The sequence below is a fragment of the Tuber melanosporum genome (assembly GCF_000151645.1).
Source record: "Tuber melanosporum whole genome shotgun sequence assembly, scaffold_30, strain Mel28".
Taxonomy (NCBI): Eukaryota; Fungi; Ascomycota; class Pezizomycetes; order Pezizales; family Tuberaceae; genus Tuber; species Tuber melanosporum.
In genome coordinates this window covers 110,645-131,438 of record NW_003298975.1, presented here as the reverse complement: position 1 = coordinate 131,438, position 20,794 = coordinate 110,645, and the positions used below count along the sequence as shown (strand labels likewise).

Genomic DNA, 20,794 nt, shown 5'->3' with positions numbered 1-20,794 from the left:
GGTTTTTTCCATATCTACTTTCTTCAGGAGAAGATAGTATACAAGCAATGTTACCCATCAATCAAAAACTTCAGGTTTGACATCTTTTCCTTCTCCTGTAAACTGGGATAGTTGGTGGAGCTTGAGTCCAGGTATGTTGGATAACTGGAGGTCTTCTTCTTCTTCTGGTCTTACCCTTGATTTTCCACCTCTTGATAGTCCTCCTCCTGTACTAGCCATATCTGATTTACCACTTGACTTAGAGTCATTTGGGATTTCGAGGGTAGGTTTCTTTGCTGGTGTTGGGGGTGATCTTCTGGAGTTTGTGGGGCTTCTGTATTTGTGGGTTCTTCAGGCTCTTTATCAGAGTGTCAGGTTTCTTTCTTTCTTAAAATGTTCTTCTGTGGGATCCATTTCCCACTCCTAGTCATCAATGACTTTATGTTAGTATTGAGACCAAGCCAAATGTACTGTGATTCTGCTGCTTCTCTCTGCTAGTATTCTGAGATAGATATCAATAGGTTGATCAAGTCTAAATCCTGTGACAGGTTCTTAACCATTTGCTGAGGTTAAAAAAATGTAATGTGCTTGCAAGGTGCTAGTCATGTTATCTGTGATAGGTATGATAGTTGGCAGGTAGCCTGCTCTACCAGAGAGGAGGTGAGAGTGTAAAACTAAAAAGGACTTCAGGGTTTGACTGAAGAAACAAAGAAGCAACCATTCAAACGAGTATATTGAAATACTGTTCATCTAAGTCTGCCTTTTCCATTGTGGAATTAGGCGGTCTTTAAATACATAAATCTGTTCATGTCTAGCATGAATGAAACTAATCAGAGATATCAAGTGATATACTTTGGTAAAATAACTTAAGTATTAAAAGAATGCTTAAAACAAAACACAAAACAAAATCAAGTATCAAACAATACTTAAAACAAAACATAAAACAAGACGCTTAACTGAGTACCCATACCAGTTACTGCTGTCCATTTCCTTACCACCATGCATAACCTTACAGATCAAGTTATCTTCAAGCATAAAAAGCCTCAAATTACTAGCAGTAATGGGCCTGTGATCCATCGAGCCTTTGGACTACCAGAGCAAGCTAAGATTCCAATCCCCACAATCACTCATAATTACAACCAATATAAGGTCAGAGTAGATGTAGCCAATCAGTATAGTAGTATCACAAACATGGCTTGGCATGAAAGAGGCTTTCACATGACACATGATTATGAGTTACAGGTATGTTATTATTTTTACACATATGACTCATTTGGGTCATATGATTTGTTATGTGTGGGATTTGTGATACTTTCGCACATGGCTCAAATATGAGTTATGGGACGTGCGCCTGGCGAGTATGCCTTGTGAGTGTGCCTTGCGGGCAAGCCTTGCGCATATGATTTATGTTTCGCACATGACCTCGTTATGAGGTCATGGGTTTCGCGAATATGACTCAGTCGAGTCATATAACTTGTTTATTGTGTTATGATTGGTTTATGAGTTTTTGCACATGACCTCGCTATGAGGTCATGGGTTTTGAGCATGTAATCACTTTGGTCACATGACTAGTTTGTTATGATTTGGTTTCGCACATGTGACCACTTTAGGTCACATGACTACGGGTGGGAAGAATACTATATAAGGAGGCCGATGCGGCTGAGGAAGATAGGTTCTTCACGCTTTGTTCTAAGTACTTTTCCTATCTATTACTTTAACGAATATAAAACACTCTTACAATCTTTATCTTTATTGCAATGTTATCGTTATGCCAAGGAAGGTTCTTCACGAAGACGAGTTAGAGAAAGCTTACGATAGGCGTTCCCGATAGAAGACAAAGGTCTTGTACTATCGGTAACGTAGGCAGAGGCATAGAGCTATCTTAAGACGAAGGAAGAAGAAGACAGAACAGAGAAGTATTGTTCCCCGTCGCCAAGAACTAACTATCCAAAGAGGGATCGTTACAAGTACCTACCATTTTACTCAATTGAAATGTTTACAAAATTTGCCTCCTATTTTTTATTAACTATTGGATACCACTGTTATTAATTCGTATCTTCTCATGCGACGGCTTTCTCCCTCCTCCCAGTACCATAGTAGTTCAGGCATGTTTAGGCTTTTGCTTCTAGAACTACTTGTTACAAGATATGGACAGAAACTTCAGAAGTCACAAAAATCCTTCTATACTCCCAAGACCAGCACTTCCCTGTACAGCAACCAGCAGCAACAAACAATGCTTCCCCCTGCTACCGGCACTAAAGCTCATCACTAATTAGTTCGATTGGAAAACTCTCAGAAGGTTGGCTGCACTCAATGTCACTTTGTATTGTAAGGCATGAATTGGAAAGGGCAACGGGCATTACATACTAGCTATCAATGTCTGGGACCTGGTTGTGGCTTTTCTCTTTGTAAAATGTGTTATGATAAGAGACACGCTGGGCTTTCTCTTTCATAGTTTTTTTTCAATTCTTTTCCTTCTGTTCTGCACTTAATTTCCATATAATGTGATGGAAACATTTTGCGAGTAACATTGCGCCCGTGATCATTTGATGTCACTTGGTCGATTTATAAGCGCCAAGTTACCCCTCTAGGTTTAGTGTGCATTGGTCCGAATTTGACTGTTTCAGACCGCCCAAGGGATAACTGTTAGCTATGATCAGGATATATTTTGTTCTTTAGTCTCTAGCTCTGTTGGGTTCAATAACTCTGATCCAAATAGGATTTTGATACCGTACCACCACTATCAAAGTGTTGATCCCTGCTCTGTACTATTAATTCATGATACATCCTTGTACTCGCACTGCAAATACCCTTACCCCCGACTACTCGTACCACACTACAACTACAACTACACCATATAGTAATACATTTTATCGCTTGGCTCGAACTATGGATACGATATTATGGTGCTTTGCAGTGCTTTGAGTCAGAATCCCAAGCTCTGTTGACAGAAGGGAGGCCTCTTACGTGATTTCGGGCCCACGGTCTGTGCGGAGGTTTTTGGTTCGCTTGTTCGTTCATCAGTCGGGCGGGCGAGCTAACTGGACATGGTATGGTTCGGTTTACCCTCCCTTTTGACCATTTAAGACAGGTGTAGGTACACGATGCTTATTTATACTACTACCGTTGCATGACACCGTGGCAGGAATGTGTGTTCTGTGTGTCTGTGTTTCCCAGCCATTTTCAGAGTAGGGGGCGGGTGGGTATATATTGAGGGCTTCTCTTCCTTCCCCGGTTGTCGTGGTTGGTTCGTTTGTTCGTTTGATATCTATCTATCGAAATACACCGGCATCATATCCTTCCCTCACTCCCTCTCCATCCCTTGGAAGTTTTAACTTGAACTTGACCGCACGACTCCACTTCACCTCACATCGTTCCGGCATTCTGCATATTATATATTTGCTACCATAACACGACTTGTCCCGTTTCTTCCTTTCTTCCTTCCTTCTGCTAGTAAGTTCATACTTGCCATCCTGCCTGCTCATCCCCTCATCCTCATCGCCAACATTACACTAACCTAACGCTCGGCTCTGAAGTCAGCTGCTCGTCAGCTGGTAACCGTCTACACTGTCCAATACCGTACTGGAAGAATTGAAGTGGGGTAGGGAGAGGAATAAGGAAAAGGAAAAACGAGGGGAATAAAGAAAAAAATATCATACTTTACCATCCCCACTTTACTCTATTCTACATACACACATTCTGTACGGTCAGGCTCCTTTCTCACCTACTTCCGCACCAAACCGGGTAAACACTAGCTTCCCTATTTTTATTTTTTATTTTAATCTTTTCACACTTTTCACTCTCATCCTTCTCTTGTTTTCATATGACAGAATTGTTCCATAACCTGTAATTCTGTGGTCCCTCTGCGTTTGCTTGCCCTGACACATATCCCCCCTTCTCTCTATCCTCCCTCTCTTACCCTCTCCTCCCTCACCAGAGCTTAATAAACTACTTCAATTTCCCTTTCATCGGCTTACCCCAACCCCTGAAACCTATACACTATTGTTACTTCTATTTTATTTTTCCCTTCCCAATTTCCACCTCTCAAACATTGGAAAACACAAATTCCTGACGGCTATTTTAGAATAAGAGGAAGTGAATACCCCACTTCAATTCACCATTTGTCCTTCTCAGCATCAACGGCAGCAACGAACCAGCCCTTTTCAATCTCTTTTCCTCTCTCTCTTTCAATTTTTACTTTCAATTTTCTTACTTTTCATTTTCCGTAATTCAATTATGTCTTTTGTTCCTCAGACCCATACTGCTTATCAGGATACTGGTATGAGCACCACTTTACAGCAGCCGCAACAGCAACAGCAACAGCAGTATGCCTCCACTTCCTCTTCTGCAGCCGGTCACCCAATGCTTCCTGAGGCACTCCAGAGGTTTTGCTTGGTTGGAAAGGTTGCCGTTGTCACGGGGTTAGTTCCCCTTCTATTCTTTCTACGATATCATTCTCCTGCTTGCTCGCACATTGGGTTGGATTAGGTTAGGTTGGGATGGAAGTAATCAGTTTTGCTGATTGGAAGCCTTTTGCCCTTTTAGTGGTGCTCGAGGTTTAGGGTATAACATGGCAGAGGCCCTCTGCCAGGTTGGCTGCAAGGCAATCGCCATCATGGATGTTTTGCAGGAGCATGGTGATGAGGCGGCGGAGACTTTGAATAGGAAGTATAATATTGCCGCTGCGTTCTACAAGGTGGATGTTCGTGAGGAACAGGCTGTTCATGATGTTATCCAGAGTGTATAAATCCCCTTTTCCGACCCCAAGTGGATGATTGGTCCTGACTTTTCGTTGATAGATTGCTCTGGATCTTGGGAGCGTAGATGTCCTCATTTGCTCCGCAGGAATTGCAGAGTATATTTTCGCCAACCGCCACCTAGCTTGACTCTTCATGAATTACTGACGTTCTTTTCACTAGCTCTAATATGCCTGCGGAAACTTACGATATTGGGCGATTCCGTCGTCTAATTGATATTAATCTCACTGGTACATTCTTATGTGCGCAGGCTGCTGGAAGGGTCATGATCGAACAGGGAACTGGAGGTTCTATCATTTTCATTGCTTCCATGTCGGGGCATATTGTCAATTGGCCACAACAGCAGAGTTGCTATAACGCCTCCAAGGCGGCTGTCATTCAATTGGGCAAGTCGCTTGCTACTGAGTGGGCTCCTCACAAGATCCGCGTTAGTAAGTAATTCGCGTAATTGAATTCCTTGCATTGGGTTTGAATCGGAGAGCTAACTGCTGAAATAGACTCGATCTCACCAGGCTACATGGATACCGCTTTGAACCGTGTCCCGGCTCTCGATGCCCAGAAGAAGATGTGGTGCTCCCGCACACCCATGAACCGTCTCGGAAATGTTGATGAATTGAACAACACTGCCATCTTCCTTGCATCTGATGCATCAACCTTTATGACCGGGTCTGACATTGTTGTGGATGTAAGTTTACTCCACTTAATAATCCACTGCATAGTACTTATGGAACACAGGGTGGTTACTGTGTGTGGTAAAACGCATGTGTTTCACCCCCACTGTTCATCTGGTCACCTTCTCACCCATCCTTTCGACCGATAATATCTCCAAATCTCAGCTATACCATGTCACATGAATATTTATATATCGGGTTTTTATATTTCATAATGTTTTAACTTAACGACTTTCATTCTGCTGCATGAATTTCTGCACGCAACAAATCCAAGCCCATCATGGTAGGATTTGCTCTGCTCGGGAAACAGGGCAGCGAGGGCGCACCGACAGAGGTTACAGTCAGCTAGGTTACTGTTTTTGTTGGTTTCCCTTTTGCGTCTCGTTACTATACTCTATTGCTTTTCAACGCTCCAGAGCCATTGGTTTGAGCGTCCCGGGATACAGGTTTTTGCATTGGTTTCACTCCGTTTAGAGAAATAATTTCTTTGCTTTTCAAGATACCAAGCGCGCTTATAAACTTTCCTTGTATCTTTTTACGGGTCCGCGTTTTCTCTCGCAGCTATGCATGTCCATGGCAGATTTCTCCATTTTCTTTTCGTTCTTCCCCTTCTAAAATCTACACGTCATTCTGTCTATTTATGTTTTAATAGAATCTGTTGCAAATATAAAAGGCAGGGGATGGACGAAAACTAGAGTTTTCATTGTCGCAATATATGTATTATCTCACCTGGAACTTTATTATGTATGCCATATTCGAACGTTGGATGGAACGCAGTACGAACAGGGATAGCAAGACCGGTAGGGAAGGCGTTCCAGGGTTTGCCATAGTTTATTTTGTTCGGCTGGGGTCGTGCATGTTATGCAGGGAAAGAGACACACGAATATCACATCGAACTTTTTTTCTTTTCTTTTCTCTCTCTAGAATCTCCCTTTCACCCCATCTGTTTGGTTCGTGATCAGTTCCTAAGGGGCTCCAAATTGGTTTGAAGTATCATATCACACTTGCGAAGATCGCGGTCAGGTGTTCTTGAGCTATGATTGATAAGGTTTGTTGGAGCATTTTTGCTTGCCCTTATTGAAGTCACGATACGGGTGCTGGATGCTTTGGCAGGGAAATCATATGCCCTATGGACGGCACGTATCGTAACGGGGGGAAATATGGCATACCGGTACTATGCCGGCAATCGCTACCCGTGATGCTCCTGTTATCGATAAGGCCCTAAGCTTTGAACTGTGCCGTAGGGTACCACTATCCTGTTAAGGTGTAAAGTGCCGGGTTGGAGAGTGACGACAAATGATTGACGAGAGTTACATGAGCATTTAAGAGTTGTAGCGTTGGCATACTGTAGTGGCAGGCCGCTAACGAACAACTATTGTGCGATATAATGATCATTGGTGAGAAAGGTTTATGACATGGTGAAAAAAGGTGAGACATCAACGCAAGTGTTTACTTGGTGTTTGGATATACCCAGACCACAAAGGGCCTTTTGATGTTGTGCATTACCCTTTCATGGGGATACGTGTGTGTAACTGAGCCACCACTTCCATCAAGCAACCAAACTCGGCTTCCCCCCTCCAAAGGTTCTGAAGAGAAAGGAAATCTATTTTTCTTTCCACCGCGGACGATATAGTCAACGTACGGTAGGAGAGGAATGAAGAGAAAGAGAGAGGAAGGAGGTGAGAGAGAGAAGAAGTGAAGAGGGTCTGTGACGTCGGTAGGTAGCTGACTAGCATTCGAACCAATACCGGTACTGTAGAACGGGAAAAAAAGGCACAGAAAGAGAAGAAAGGAAGAAAGGGAAAAGTGGTGATTACAGAGAGTGAAATCCTTTTCCCTGCCGTAGTGTACTACCCCCACCCCCCACACTCACATCTTCTCATTGTCTTCTCTCACTCACTCACTCTACTCCCTGTGCCCTCACTCACTCACTCACACCCACCATACTTTATCTTCACCCCACCGCCTCTGTCTTGCCCTCTCGCCTACCCTTCCGTTTCCTCTGCTCCATCTTGCTTGACCGACCCCCATCCCTTCTTTCCCACACACACACACACCCCTCCACTCCATACCACTATACTATCCCTTCATCCCCGCCCGGATCCTTTGTGGATGGCGGCATCGTATGGAGCTTAGATCTCAACCTACTCACCCATCTGGAAGAGTCGAAGTCAGTCCGACATCCGCTGCGATAAGCTCTTCAGCCTCAACCCTCTCGTTGCTTGCAGATCATCCGCTATCACCCACCCTTCCTTCCTCTACTTTATTAAACCCTTCATCGACCCCTCTATCCTTACCCTCTCGAAAATCCCCGCGGCCTTCGGGTTCACTTGTTTCCACATTCACTCCCACTGCAAGTGCACCCACGGGCGACCCGATCAGATATTCTTCCTCCACTTCCTCAGCTGCCTCCTTGTTCCCACCCTTACTCACCTCCATCCCCACCTCCACTCTCGTTCCCACATACACAACCGCAACAACTACAACAACGAGCAGCGAAAACACCAATCTTCCACGAAGGTAGTTATACACCATTTCTTCCTTCTCGAGTACTGCTCACCCATCATTTCTCCTTCCCGCAACAAAAAAAAACCACAAATTGCCTTAAAGTCCACTTGTTCATGCCTCCTCGCAGAGTAACTCGTTCATCAACGAGACAATTGTCGGACCAGGCCGCCTCGCTAGCCAGTAACAGCAACTCCCAAACCCCTGTTGCTACTCCACCCACCGCTACCACTTCCACTGCTATCACTGCCACTACTACCGCTGCCCCATCCCCTTCTAAACCGCCTCGCAAACGCAAAAACTCGGCTACGGCAGCGGAGGCTTCAGAGCCCCCTACTTCTCAAGCTAGGAGCCGGAAACGTTCCAAAGCGGCCTCATTTTCTTCAATCTCTGCTCAACAACCCGAAATCCCTGCCGCCCCGCAATCCAGTCGGCGAAAGGGGAAGGGGAAGCGCGCGGAGCTTGATATGAGAGATCAAGGGTAACTTCCCTTTTTTTTTTTTTCTTTTTTCTTTTTCCTAACATTGTTTTCTACTATCCAGCCTCTGCCCTATGTTTTACTATTTCCTTTTATCAATACACAATTTTTTCTTGGGTATGTTTTACCTCCGTGCTAATCACCATAGACCTGCTGGCGAGCCTAGTAATTCGATCACAACACCTGACGTTGCGACACCAAGGCGTAGAGGAAGCCGTAGCAAGAAATCGGCAGGAGGTAGTTTATCTATTTACACCCAATGGTTTTGAGGGTTCCCACTGACTAAGCGTTGCATAGATAACCCCGCCACACCTTCTTCTGCCTTCTCATCCTCTTCTCGTCGTGCCGCACCAAAAATGAACCCAGAACACAACGACCCCGACGTCCCGATGAGTGAGCCAAATGAGGTGGAGGAAGATAACTTTGACGAAGACCATGATGAGGATATGGCCGACCAGGGAGCGGGAGACGACGATGACCAGGACCGAGATGAGGACTATGAACGTGAGGACGAGGACGAGGATGACGTCTTTGAGGGGAGCTATCTCGGAGGGGTTGGTGGGTCTAGCGGGCTCTCAAGCACCCTGCGGGCGCTTTCTGGGATGGTGTCAGGCATTCCTTCTCGACTTCGCGATAACCTTGCCAGCCTACGTCAGAAAGACGACCCCTCTACACAATTGATCGCTTTGCAGGAGCTTGCTGAGATCTTGCTGGTATCAACCGAAGATAACCTTTCTGGTCACTTTTCACCCGATCAGTTTGTGAAGGAGCTTGTGAGCTTGATGGAGGATCAGGGACCGTTCGGAGAGAACCCTGAGATGATGCTGTTAGCTTGTCGTTGTATCGCGAATCTTATGGAGGCTTTGCCGGCGGCTACTGCGAACGTTGTGTACGGTGGTGCAGTTCCCGTTCTTTGCCGGAAGTTGATGGAAATCCAGTACATTGATCTGGCTGAGCAGGCTTTGAGTGTGAGCTTACCTGTTTACCACTTGAAGTTGTGATATGATGACTAACTTTGATTGGTTTCGCGTAGACTCTTGAGAAAATATCTGTAGAGTACCCGACATCTATTGTGCGGGAAGGGGGACTGACGGCCTGTCTTACCTACCTTGATTTCTTCGCTACCAATGTTCAGAGGACAGCAGTTACCACTGCGGCTAACTGCTGTCGAAATATTCCTGATGACTGCTTCCCTACAGTTCGGGATGTTATGCCTATCCTATTGAATGTTTTGGGGAGCAGTGATCAGAAGGTTGTGGAGCAAGCTTGCCAGTGTGTGGCGAGAATAGTGGAGAGTTTCCGTCACTATCCCGATAAATTGGAACAGCTCATGTCAAAAGAGATGATGAATGCCATCTTACAGCTACTCCTTCCAGGGACGACAAATCTTGTTGGACCTTACATTCATACGCAATTCCTACGTGTCCTGTCGATCATTGCTAAGGCTAGCCCTAGACTGTCTGTGGACATGTTTAAAATGAATATTGTGGATACTTTGTATCAGATTTTGACCGGGGTTTCGCCCCCGGTTGCGCATGATGGGGCTGCAATGAAGAACGATAGTGTTATGACTATGCAAGCCCTTATCCATAGACCAAGAGAGCAAGTATCTGAGACACTAAATGTTATATGCGAATTGCTACCGGGCCTTCCACATGGTAAGTCCCATCGCTGTCCCTATTTTCTTAGTGTTAACCGTTCGCATAGATGATGTTTTTGGTGCTGCCTTTGACTCCCAAGATAGTTCCGGGGGTACAACCAAAGCTCCCTCGGATGAAGGAGAAGATGACGATGACGATCCGGACGATAAGCGACGCAAACTGTTGGAGAATTGCAAGGGCGAGATGAAACGTTTTGCAACGGTCCTCTTGCCGACCCTGACGGATGCCTACTCGAGCACTGTCAATCTTAGTGTTCGCCAGAAGGTCCTCAATGCACAGTTAAAGATGATATCCAATCTGGATGCGGATATACTCAAGGAATCACTGTCAAGTGTACAGTTTGCTTCACATTTGGCGTCTATACTCTCGCAGCAAGACCATCCTACCCTTGTATTGGCGGCGTTACAGGCTGCTGAATTACTCCTTCGCCGTTTACCCGAGATTTACCAGTATCACTTTTACCGCGAGGGAGTTATTTCGGAGATTTCTAAGCTTGCGTCCAAGAAGGATGAGCAGGCGGCGTTGGAAAAGGAGGCTGCCGAGCGTGGGGACATTGATAGAGAGTCTGAGGATTCTAGAGATAGCGAGGATCGTATGAGTTCTTCCCCTGTTAGCTCTAGGTCTTCGTCCTCGTCCCGACATGTTCCAGCAAGCACTTCAACCGGAATGGCTGATTGGATCACTGAGAAGGCTAAGAGGTTCATGGAGGGTCACGATAAGGACGAGAATACTGAGACCAAACTGAAGGCAATGACGATTATGGAGGAATTGAAGAGCTTGGCCACAGGGCTCAAGTCTGGGGATAGCACAGAGTCCTTATTTGAGAGATTGGCGACATATTTTGATAATGATAACTCACTGAGTTCGATCTCTAGTTTTGAGCTTTTGAACTCTCATATTGTGGAGGCTTTGCTAGCTGTTTTGGGCAGTAGTTCTGGCATGCTTACTCCTTTCTATTTGTATGTTAGTGGTTAGCTAACTGATTACAGATCTACGGACTATAGACATTAGGCGGGCTTTCCTTGAGGTGTTCATGCGTAGTGGTGCGCATCCGGCTGCTAGCAGTGAGGGGGATACGCCTTTCAGTGTTTTGGTTCACAAACTTCAAGATCTTCTCAGTCGCTCTGAGCACTTTGAGGTTGTTACGGTTCACCAGAATACCTTCGACGGAAACCGCAGTAGTGCTGCATCTATGCTGGCGAAGCAGTTGCGCTTGAGGCTGGTGGCTGATGAGGATTCCGAAATCCCTCGACCCTACCGTAATATCATGGTATCTATTCATGCCATTGCTACGTTTAAGGCCCTGGACGACTATCTCCGACCCAGGATTTCCTTATCAGAGCGACCTAGAAGCGGGCGCCGGGATCCGGGTGGCGCAGGGGGGGGTGGGCTTTCCAATGCTCTTGCGGCATTTGCTGCGGCGGCAGGGCTAGCAGCACCCAATTCTCGACCGGGTGGCCTTCCTGGGGACGCTGCGTCTTCTTCCACTCCGGCTCCTCCTAGGCCGAGGCAGGCGAGACGCCAATCGAGGAATAAGAGATCCAATCTAGAGGGCGCATCGGCCAGCAGTTCTCGTGGGAAGGTTCCAGGTGCCGAACGTGAGAATCAACCAACTCAGCCTTCCGGGCAAGCGCCACTTGAGTGTATGGATGAGAGGCCAATTCCTGAAGATGATGACATGGATGAGATGGATACTGTGTTGGAGGATTTGGATAGGGATTTGGATGAGGAACCTGAGCCTGAGGCCGGGGCGGTTAATTTGGAAGTGGGTACTACTGGTAAGGTTACTGCTCGCAAAGACGATGGAACTAGGGTGGCAACTCCTTCTGGTGCTCCTCCTGCTACCCGCAACCCTGGATCTTCGCAGACATCCACACCGACAAACAGAGGTCTTCCGGCCGGCTATCCGGGTGCAATTCCCTCTCCGCTTGACTGGCATATCGAGTTCAGTATTGGCGATCACGTTATCTCTAATGACATGACTATCTATAGAGCAGTGCAGTTGGGGAGAAACGATACAGCTGAGGATCAAACCTTTAGGAATGTATGGTCAACTGTTCATCCCATCAAATTCCGGAGAGTCACAGGTCCCACGCCCCCAGAGGGCTCGCTCTCCCCTGCTCCTGATGGCTCCCAGATCAGCACTGGATTCCCCGCTTCACTTGATAAGAATAAGGTCTCTTCTTCAATTTTACAGTTGCTAAGCATCCTACATGCACTCAACGCGAATCTTGATGATGTGTTTACAGGAGATCGGGAGGCTATGAAACCAAAGAGCCCACAGCCTCTCAGCCAGTTTGTCAATACGAAATTGACTGCTAAGTTAAATCGTCAATTAGAGGAGCCCTTGATTGTTGCAAGCGCCTGCCTGCCTAGTTGGAGCGAGGACCTTGCCAGACTTTATCCATTTTTGTTCCCCTTCGAGACCCGTCATTTGTTTTTACAGTCTACTTCCTTCGGATATTCAAGGTCTATGACCAGATGGCAGAATTCTCAGTCCACTGGCGACTCTAGACAAGATCGCCACCGAGATGATAACCGGCCGTTCCTTGGCAGGCTTCAGAGACAGAAAGTTCGGATTTCTAGGCTTCGTATACTTGAATCTGCCATCAAGGTTATGGATCTTTATGGCGCCTCCCCTAGCGTTCTTGAGGTTGAGTATTTTGAAGAGGTTGGCACTGGGCTTGGACCTACTCTTGAATTTTACTCCAGCGTATCTAGGGCATTCGCTAGGAAGAAGATCAAGCTCTGGAGGGAAAACGAGTCTTCGCCCGAGAGTGAGTTTGCCTTTGGACAGCAGGGGCTGTTCCCGGCGCCTATGAGTGATCCTATGGCGGAGTCCGAGAATGGGTGTAAGGTTTTGCACTTGTTCACCATGTTGGGTAAATTTGTGGCGCGTTCAATGTTGGATTCGCGCATCATCGACATATCCTTCAACCCGACCTTTTTCCGTACTGGCGAGAACGTAGATGAAGCCGTTGCGCCATCCCTCGGTGCTGTCAAGACCGTCGATAAGGATCTCGCAAGCTCCCTGAAGCTTTTGAGGAAATTTGCTTTGGCTAAGGAGGAAATTGACAACAACAGGGTTCTTACTCAGGGCGGCAAGGCTAAGAAGGCTGCTCAGATTATGTTTGACGGGGTTCATGTGGAGGAACTTGGGCTTGACTTCACGCTTCCAGGATATCCGCATATCGAGCTCATTCCAGGTGGTAGTGATGTTATGGTTACTATTGATAATGTGAAGGGATATGTCGACAAAGTCATTGACCTTACCCTTGGGAGCGGTGTTCGGCGTCAAGCTGAGGCTTTCCGTAGCGGGTTCTCACAGGTCTTCCCTTACTCTGCGCTGAGAGCCTTCACGCCCGATGAGTTGGTAATGCTCTTTGGTCGCAATGAAGAGGACTGGTCTCTTGAGAGTGAGTCCTCAACCCTTTATTCGTTCAGTGAAGAGTTGCTAACCGTTTTTTTTTTTTATCTTCAGCGTTGATGGACTCTATTAAGGCCGATCATGGATTCAATATGGATAGCAAGAGCGTGCGTAATCTCTTGACTGCCATGAGCGAGTTCAGTGCCCAGGAGCGTCGCGACTTTCTCCAATTTGTCACTGGCAGCCCGAAGCTCCCCATTGGAGGTAGGTATCTGCCTGTCTTTTTATAGGAGGTGTGGTATTAACTTTTAATAGGCTTCAAGAGTTTGACACCGCTTTTCACTGTGGTCTGCAAACCAAGCGAGCCGCCTTACACTTCGGATGATTACCTCCCCAGTGTCATGACTTGCGTCAACTACCTAAAGCTCCCGGATTACTCTACCTTCGAAATTCTCAAGAAGCGGTTGTCTATCGCTATACAAGAGGGGCAGGGAGCTTTCCACCTTTCATAGCGTGCTAGCGGACGATGGGGAAGCAAAAAATAAAAAGCAACATCACCGACTAACCTGGCGTTTTGTTTCTCTTCTCTGTTTATCTGATATTTTCTTTCGTTCCTTTACACAAGTCTCATTTTTCGTTTTCTGGGAAAGGTTTTTTAAGGTAGAGAGAGAGGCGAAACTGATTTGCGTTTCTGATTGCGTTTTGTCATAACATAGTTCGTTCCAGTTGTTCTTTTAACTTTCTTTTCTTCTCCCCTTTCTTTTTCTTTTTCTTCTTTTCTTTTTCTTTTTCTTCTTTTCTTTTTCTTCTACTTCTTTCTGCTACTCTCATAGCCCGATTCTTCATTTGCATGTGCTTGTCCTCCTTTTTTCCTCATACGTCTATTTATTACCTGTGTCATGATGTTGGCTCTTGGTGGAAGAAGATGAGATTGCTATACGGTGGAGGGGTTCAAGTTGTGATTTTTGCACGCGATACGGTACGTAGCTTCTTTACCGGATAGGTGGGGGCTCGAGTAGGACAGGATGAGGTCATTAAGTTCATAATTTGAGAATGGCCAAGTCAGTTGATGTAGTTGAGCTGCTCTGCTAGGGTGGTAGTCAAGTTAGTATTCATTTGATGACATGGCATTGAATATATTTCTACTCAGGTTAGTGTAAGTTGCTGTCCGCTGTGCTGTGTTGTGCCGCACTGGATGTTATGATAGAGACTATTCCCAAATAGGTAAACCAAGTGTAAATTTTTCCTGCGCGTCGCGTACGAGTAGAAGCGTGACCAGGGCGTACTTTAGCCTAACCGCTGCGACTAACTTTCCCGTAGTCGCGTCTGCCATCGCTCCCTTTTTGCTCTTCCTCCTGAACTGCAGGCCAATGCAGAGGAAGGTAGGAAGAAAGGAAGAAGGGAAGGAGAGGACTTTGCTTGGCAAATCGTGAGACGGAGGGAATTCGAAAGGGAACGAGCAAGAGTGCACAACTCACCAATTCACACACTCGACTTAATTTAACACATCTCTACCATACCATACCGTGCTATACCAGAATGTTATCATAATAATATTATTATATTTTCCCTTCCCACCACCAACCACTCCAAAACATACCAGGAGGCCCAAAAATGCCCAGAAAACAACCCTCCACCCCCCGCACTGGCCCGAAGCAAACCCGCCTCGCTGGCCCAAACCACCATACTATCAAGAACGTCCGCACAAAGTCCTCGAAATCACCTACACCATCACGGCAATCCGCGCTGTCCTCTTTCGGTTTCAGCAAGGGAGCCACCCCCACTACTATCAGCAGCGGTGGCAACAATGTGAAGAAGAGGGTGTATGCCTCGGACGACGAGATCGCCGAGACGCAATTCGGGCTTGCCACACAGAGTTTCGAGGGGGAGGAGATGGGGCCACCAGAAACGCCAAAGAAGAGGCGGAGGGAGGTGCCAAGTTCACATTCGCCACCGGGGTCACCGTGGACACCGAAGGGGGCTGGTGGGGGTATTCCATTTCAGTTGGAGGGGGAGGGGGAAGAAAGGGTTGTTAAGAGCAGTCAGTGGTGGGAGAATGAGGAGTTGTGCATTTCTACGCAGAGGTCCGGTGGGGAGGAAGTTCTCGGTGGGGTGGAGGATGCTGGGGATCCATCGAGTACTTCGGAACCTACGACCGTGAATTCACTTTCCCCCCTATCTTCTCCTTCGCCTTCTTTGCCTACCAGGGATATCAAGCAAGAAACCCAATCGCCCTCTCCGCCCTCCCCATCTCCACATGCCACCCAGGAGCATTCTCAGGTCAATATCATGACTACAACGACCCAAATCCCAATCAACTTCCGAGACACCCCTATCCCCCCTCCCCCACCTTCTGTTCCTCCCGCCGCCACAGGCGAACCGGAAGCCGAAGAGTCCCAAGAGTCGCAACTTCCCTGCCACCATGGCGATGAAATACTCCCGCCGCCACCAACTCAAAGCATGGGTGAAGACGAATTCGAAAGAGACGACGGCGATGATGGTGATGGCGATGGTGATATTGACTCAGGATTACATGCGTTCAACCCGGTGCGGACGCAGCAATTGCCGTCGAGTTTTTACCATCGCGATGGGAGGGAGTCTTCGCCGCCGACACTGCCAGCGGTGTTGACTGGTGGGTTTTCGTCGCAGAGTTTGCCGGCTGGGGAACTGCTTGAGGGGGGGGATAAGGAAGAGGAGGAGGAGGGGGAGGAGGGGGAGGAGGGGGAGGAGGGGGAGGAGGAAGTGGCGGTAGTGGAAGAGAGAGAGGAGAGGAGGAGGCCCATCACGGTTAGTCAGTTGCTGCCTAGTTCCTTGATGGAGACGTTCCCGTTACCCCCGCCTTTGTCGCAGTTTTCGAGCTACGGGTATGAAGTTGTGCCCGGGAGTGAAACACAGTGAATGTGGGGATTTTTTTTTTTCCCCTCAAATTGTGCTTTAACTTAGTTTGCTATTGGGGGCGTTTAAAATGGGTTGGGTCGGATGGGAATAACATTGAAGGGGTTTCTACTTTTGGCTGCTGTGCATTATATTAAAAAAATTTGGGATTTCTTTTGCAACACCTTTCATAGCACTGTGCTTAATTTACCGTATGATACCTGTCTAGATAATCTTAGGCGATGAGCTTGGACAATCAATAGTAACTTGATTACCGTAAAAACTCGAATAATTGGACACTGTGCCGGACTGTCTAATTAAGGTATGTTTTGCCAAGCAATCAGCATGAAAATCACACATACTCGTCGTATCGTGACGTTTGTGAAATGGACAGGGCTTGCAGGGGGGTGCAGAGGGACGTGTACAAAGCTACAGAAGAGCTCGAAAAGGAATCAATTGAACATAAATGGCAACACAACAAGGATTATTTATTATACATTATAATTATTATAGAAATTAAAAATTAAAATTGTCTCCTCCTTCATCCTCAATACAAGCTGCAATCTGTTGAGACATGGAGTCAATATGATAATTGTTTATTTCCTGTAGGTAGTTGTTCCAAGCCTAGAATAGTATTAGATAAAAAATAATAATAACTGGATTTTCAATTTACCTCTTCAAGAGTAATGTGAATCAGTCACACAGTCATTTATGAACCAATTTTTTCATGTAAAATGCCCTTTAGTTCAGTCCAAATTGTCTTGATTGAATTCAAACCTGGGGAGTTTACAGGCCAAATGAGCTTTGGAAATGCAAGCTGTTCACAGGAAATATTGTGATAGTGGTGGACATGTGCTGGAGCATTGTCCTCCATTATTACAATATCTCTCACAGGAAACTCTACTTCTACCCAGCTGGTAAATGGATAGAAAAGGGTGTTAAGAATTTGCTTAAAGTAAATGTACTGGTCAATGCCCCATTTTCTATCCACTTTCTGAGTTTTCAATACAGGATCCGAAAACAGGATTGGCAATTCCAAGGACCTGGCATGTTGATTTGCTACCAGCTCTAATTGATACTCTCTTTGAAGAGCAAGAGTGAATTCATTCCATTTGTTGGCCGTCTTATATAAAGTACTATACATATGATAAGGGAGTTCATAGCCTAATATATATTAAATAATTTATTAGTATCAAACAATATGTACATATTAGAAATCAAATTGGTTAAAATATAAACAATAACTTTGGATATAAAATAGTATAAATTAAATTATAAAAAGTATATAATCAAAAATATACTCATACATACCAGCTTTTTCATCAAGGATTGGATGCCTTAAAATATAACTGTTACCCCTTCGGCAACAGTTATGTTTTGTGGCCAATGGACTCACCAACTCGGCAGAGTACTTCACGGGCTCTGCAGGACCGCAGATTTCCAATTTTAAAATAGGACTTTTCTGTAAAGATAATATTCCTCCAATTATAATTTTGATATTGATAACAAAAGGCAAGTCATCTTGCCATTTGTTCTGGACCAAGTGTTGGTTTACAGACTAACTTTCAATGATATATTTTATTTTCATGTAGTATTTTAGAAACTGTCTGCCTGCTCACATTCAGTTCCGCTTTGTTTTTTTTAAAAAAATACTAATTATTAGTTACATGTTCGAACTTTAATTATGAATTAAATAAAGAAAATTAAAATTAAATATCAGCTTCCAGTACCTGCTTCTGCTAATTGTGCAAAGGTCATACTGCAATAATCTGTATCTTGCAGAGTAACCTCTACCAAATGTTCCTTCTGTTCTTGTATTAAGACCTCGTTTTAGCCTTTTGCCGAGTTTGATAGTGGAGTAAGATTTTCATTGCTACAAAGATCAGGATTCTTTTTTCGCTAGCTTGCTGATGTGCTGTTCTGATAACATTTAAACAGGTACTAATTAGCACCCCAGTTTTTACTGAAATGTTTGCTAAACTCATCTTTTGTGATTCTTCTAGCATAGAGTATTCAACAATCAGGCCACATTTAGCTATTGATGTTGTTCGGCCTCATAGTATTGACATTTTGATGAATTTCCTTGTTGTTGATATTTACTAAAATGTCTAGATGTAATGTATACTTTATGAATTCTCCTATTTTTTTTACTTAATAATACTATAGTATACATTAACTATTCTACTATGCCTATTCAGATTCATTCTTACCCAAAATTCACCCCTGTGTGCCACCATGTAAGCCTGGTCCATTTCACAAATGTCAGGATATGACAAGTATAAGTCTCCCTAATACTTGGCAATCTATTCATAGTGGAAATCTAGCTCTTCTTCCTCCATACCTTCAAAACTATTGTGCGCCTCATCCCTCCTCTAAAGATCCCATTTCCCAATTCCATAATCTCTCTACTAAGTACGTATTTACTAATCCTTTAATAGATATCTCATGGTCCTTACTCCTATTGATGGAAAGTGAGAGACCAACTATATGGCAGAAGTGGTAGACTACCTCCCTTCCCTCTATCCAAAAATGTTTTTATACTTCCCCAACTGCCCAAGTGAGGTCCACTCTCCTCCAGCCTACCATACTTCTAGTAAATATTCTTCTTTTACCTAATGCCTTTTCCTCCTCCTCTTCCACTACTACTAACCGCTCCTCTATCCTATCTTATTAGAAAAAGAAGATGAAAATAAAAAAAGATGAGTTCCTGCGCATCTCATATTTCAGATAAAATATATACTAACTTTTAGTACATCTTTAAGAACATGGTTTTTTTTTTAGGTGGAGATGAGCTGTATAGATTCAGAATAAATCTAGGCCAATTGAGATTTGTTTCTGCAGACAGAGATTTGTCTAAGAAGACTCAAGAGTTACTCATTTCATTTATGACTAGTTGTCACAAACCGGATTGTAATATAGTAGATTGATAAAAAGAAACAATTGGTTTCACATAGCTCGCGATTGCGAGTAATTGGTGTTTATTGTTATGTGATGACTCACCAGTTGTGAGTCATATGATGTTATGATTTTTGAGTGTGACTCATACTTATGAGTCACAAGTCTTATACATGTGATGCACTTAGCAAATATGAGTTATTATAAGGAGTATGATTAGTTTAGGCAAATTACACAGTTGACTCATATGAGTCAACTGAGGCTCTCACATGACTCACGATTGTGCATCATAGCATATATGTAACCAGTATGGGTACAGGGTTATTGGGTTTGTTTTATGTTTTGTTTTAAGTATCGCTTTGATACTTGGTTTGTTTTAAGTATCGTTTGATACTTGGTTTTGCTTTATGTTTTGTTTTAAGTATCATTTTGATACTTGGTTTGTTTTAAGTATCGTTTGATACTTGGTTTTATTTTATGTTTTGTTTGAAGTTTCGCTTTGATACTTGGTTTATTTTAAGTATTGTTTGATACTTAAATTAGTTTTGTTCATACTAGACATGAACAGATTTGTGTATTTAAAGACTGCCTGATTCTATGATGGAAAAGGCAGACTTCGACAGACAGTATTTCAATATACTTGGTTGAATGGTTACTTCTTTGTTCCTCAGTACACCCTCGAAGCCTCCTTTAGTTCTGAGCTCGCACCTCCTCTCTGGAAGAGCAGGCTACGTGCCAACTATCGTATCTTTTACCAATAACGTGATTAGCACCTTGCTAACAGGTTACATTTTTTTAACCTCCACAGGTGGTTAAGAACCTGTCCCCGGATTGAGGTCTGATTAACCTATCGATATCCACCTCAGAACGCTAGCGGAGAGAAGCGGCAGAATCACGGCACATTCATCTTCATCTCAAAACTAACATAGAGTCATTGAGGACCAGAAGTGGGAAGCAAATCCTACGGCAAGATCATCCGAGAAGGAAACAGTACCGGCGCTCTGCTAAGGAGCTGGAAGAACCTGCAAACATGGAAAATACATAACATCCAGGAGAATTCGCTTCTACTCTAGCAAGGAAACCTTTCTTTGAACCTCCGATCGATCTCAAATCTAGTAGTGAATCAGATATGGCTAGTACAAGAGGTGGGCCTTCAGGAGGAGGAACGTCTCGGGCTCAGCCTAAAGAAGAGGAAGTACCTGCAGCATCTGAATCCCCTAAGTTCAAACTCCACCTCCCAGCAAAATTCACAGAAGAAGGAAAAGATGTCAAACTTGAAGCTTTTGATTGATGGGCGACTGAACTCACATACTATCTTCTCCTTCAGGGGAAAGATGTGGAAGATCCTACAACCGGACTATTTATTGGATCATTCGGTCAAAGAAAGGTAACCAACGCATACCATCAATGCTATAAGGAATACGCTGGAAATGTCAGGCTAAGAGGATCCACTGTTCTTGATTACCTGAAAGGCCAATTCCAATCTTCTCTCACCAACGACCTCCTGTACAACAAATTCAACCAGCTCCACCAAGTTAATGGAACACATGTCAAGAAAATCACAGATGTAGCTACAGATCTGATAATGTATAAAGACAGAATGAAAA

The 20,794-nt window shown here is 44.7% G+C and overlaps 2 protein-coding genes; both read left to right on the top strand.

Moving 5' to 3' along the window:
* Nucleotides 1–4,549: 4,549 nt before the first annotated feature.
* GSTUM_00006941001 (uncharacterized protein) lies at nucleotides 4,550–5,959 on the top strand (the record flags this gene model as incomplete). XM_002839054.2 has 5 exons in its annotated part: nucleotides 4,550–4,720; nucleotides 4,779–4,834; nucleotides 4,899–5,167; nucleotides 5,234–5,421; nucleotides 5,472–5,959. 5 exons carry the CDS (start codon nucleotides 4,550–4,552, stop codon nucleotides 5,490–5,492), a joined length of 705 nt encoding a protein of 234 aa, XP_002839100.1. The 3' UTR covers nucleotides 5,493–5,959.
* Nucleotides 5,960–8,028: 2,069 nt separating this feature from the next.
* Nucleotides 8,029–14,497, top strand: GSTUM_00006940001 (uncharacterized protein; the record flags this gene model as incomplete). XM_002839053.2 has 8 exons in its annotated part: nucleotides 8,029–8,393; nucleotides 8,539–8,627; nucleotides 8,688–9,358; nucleotides 9,424–10,048; nucleotides 10,098–11,021; nucleotides 11,056–13,467; nucleotides 13,533–13,682; nucleotides 13,734–14,497. The coding sequence occupies 8 exons, from the start codon at nucleotides 8,029–8,031 to the stop codon at nucleotides 13,928–13,930; spliced, it is 5,433 nt and encodes a 1,810-aa protein (XP_002839099.1). The 3' UTR covers nucleotides 13,931–14,497.
* Nucleotides 14,498–20,794: the final 6,297 nt, after the last annotated feature.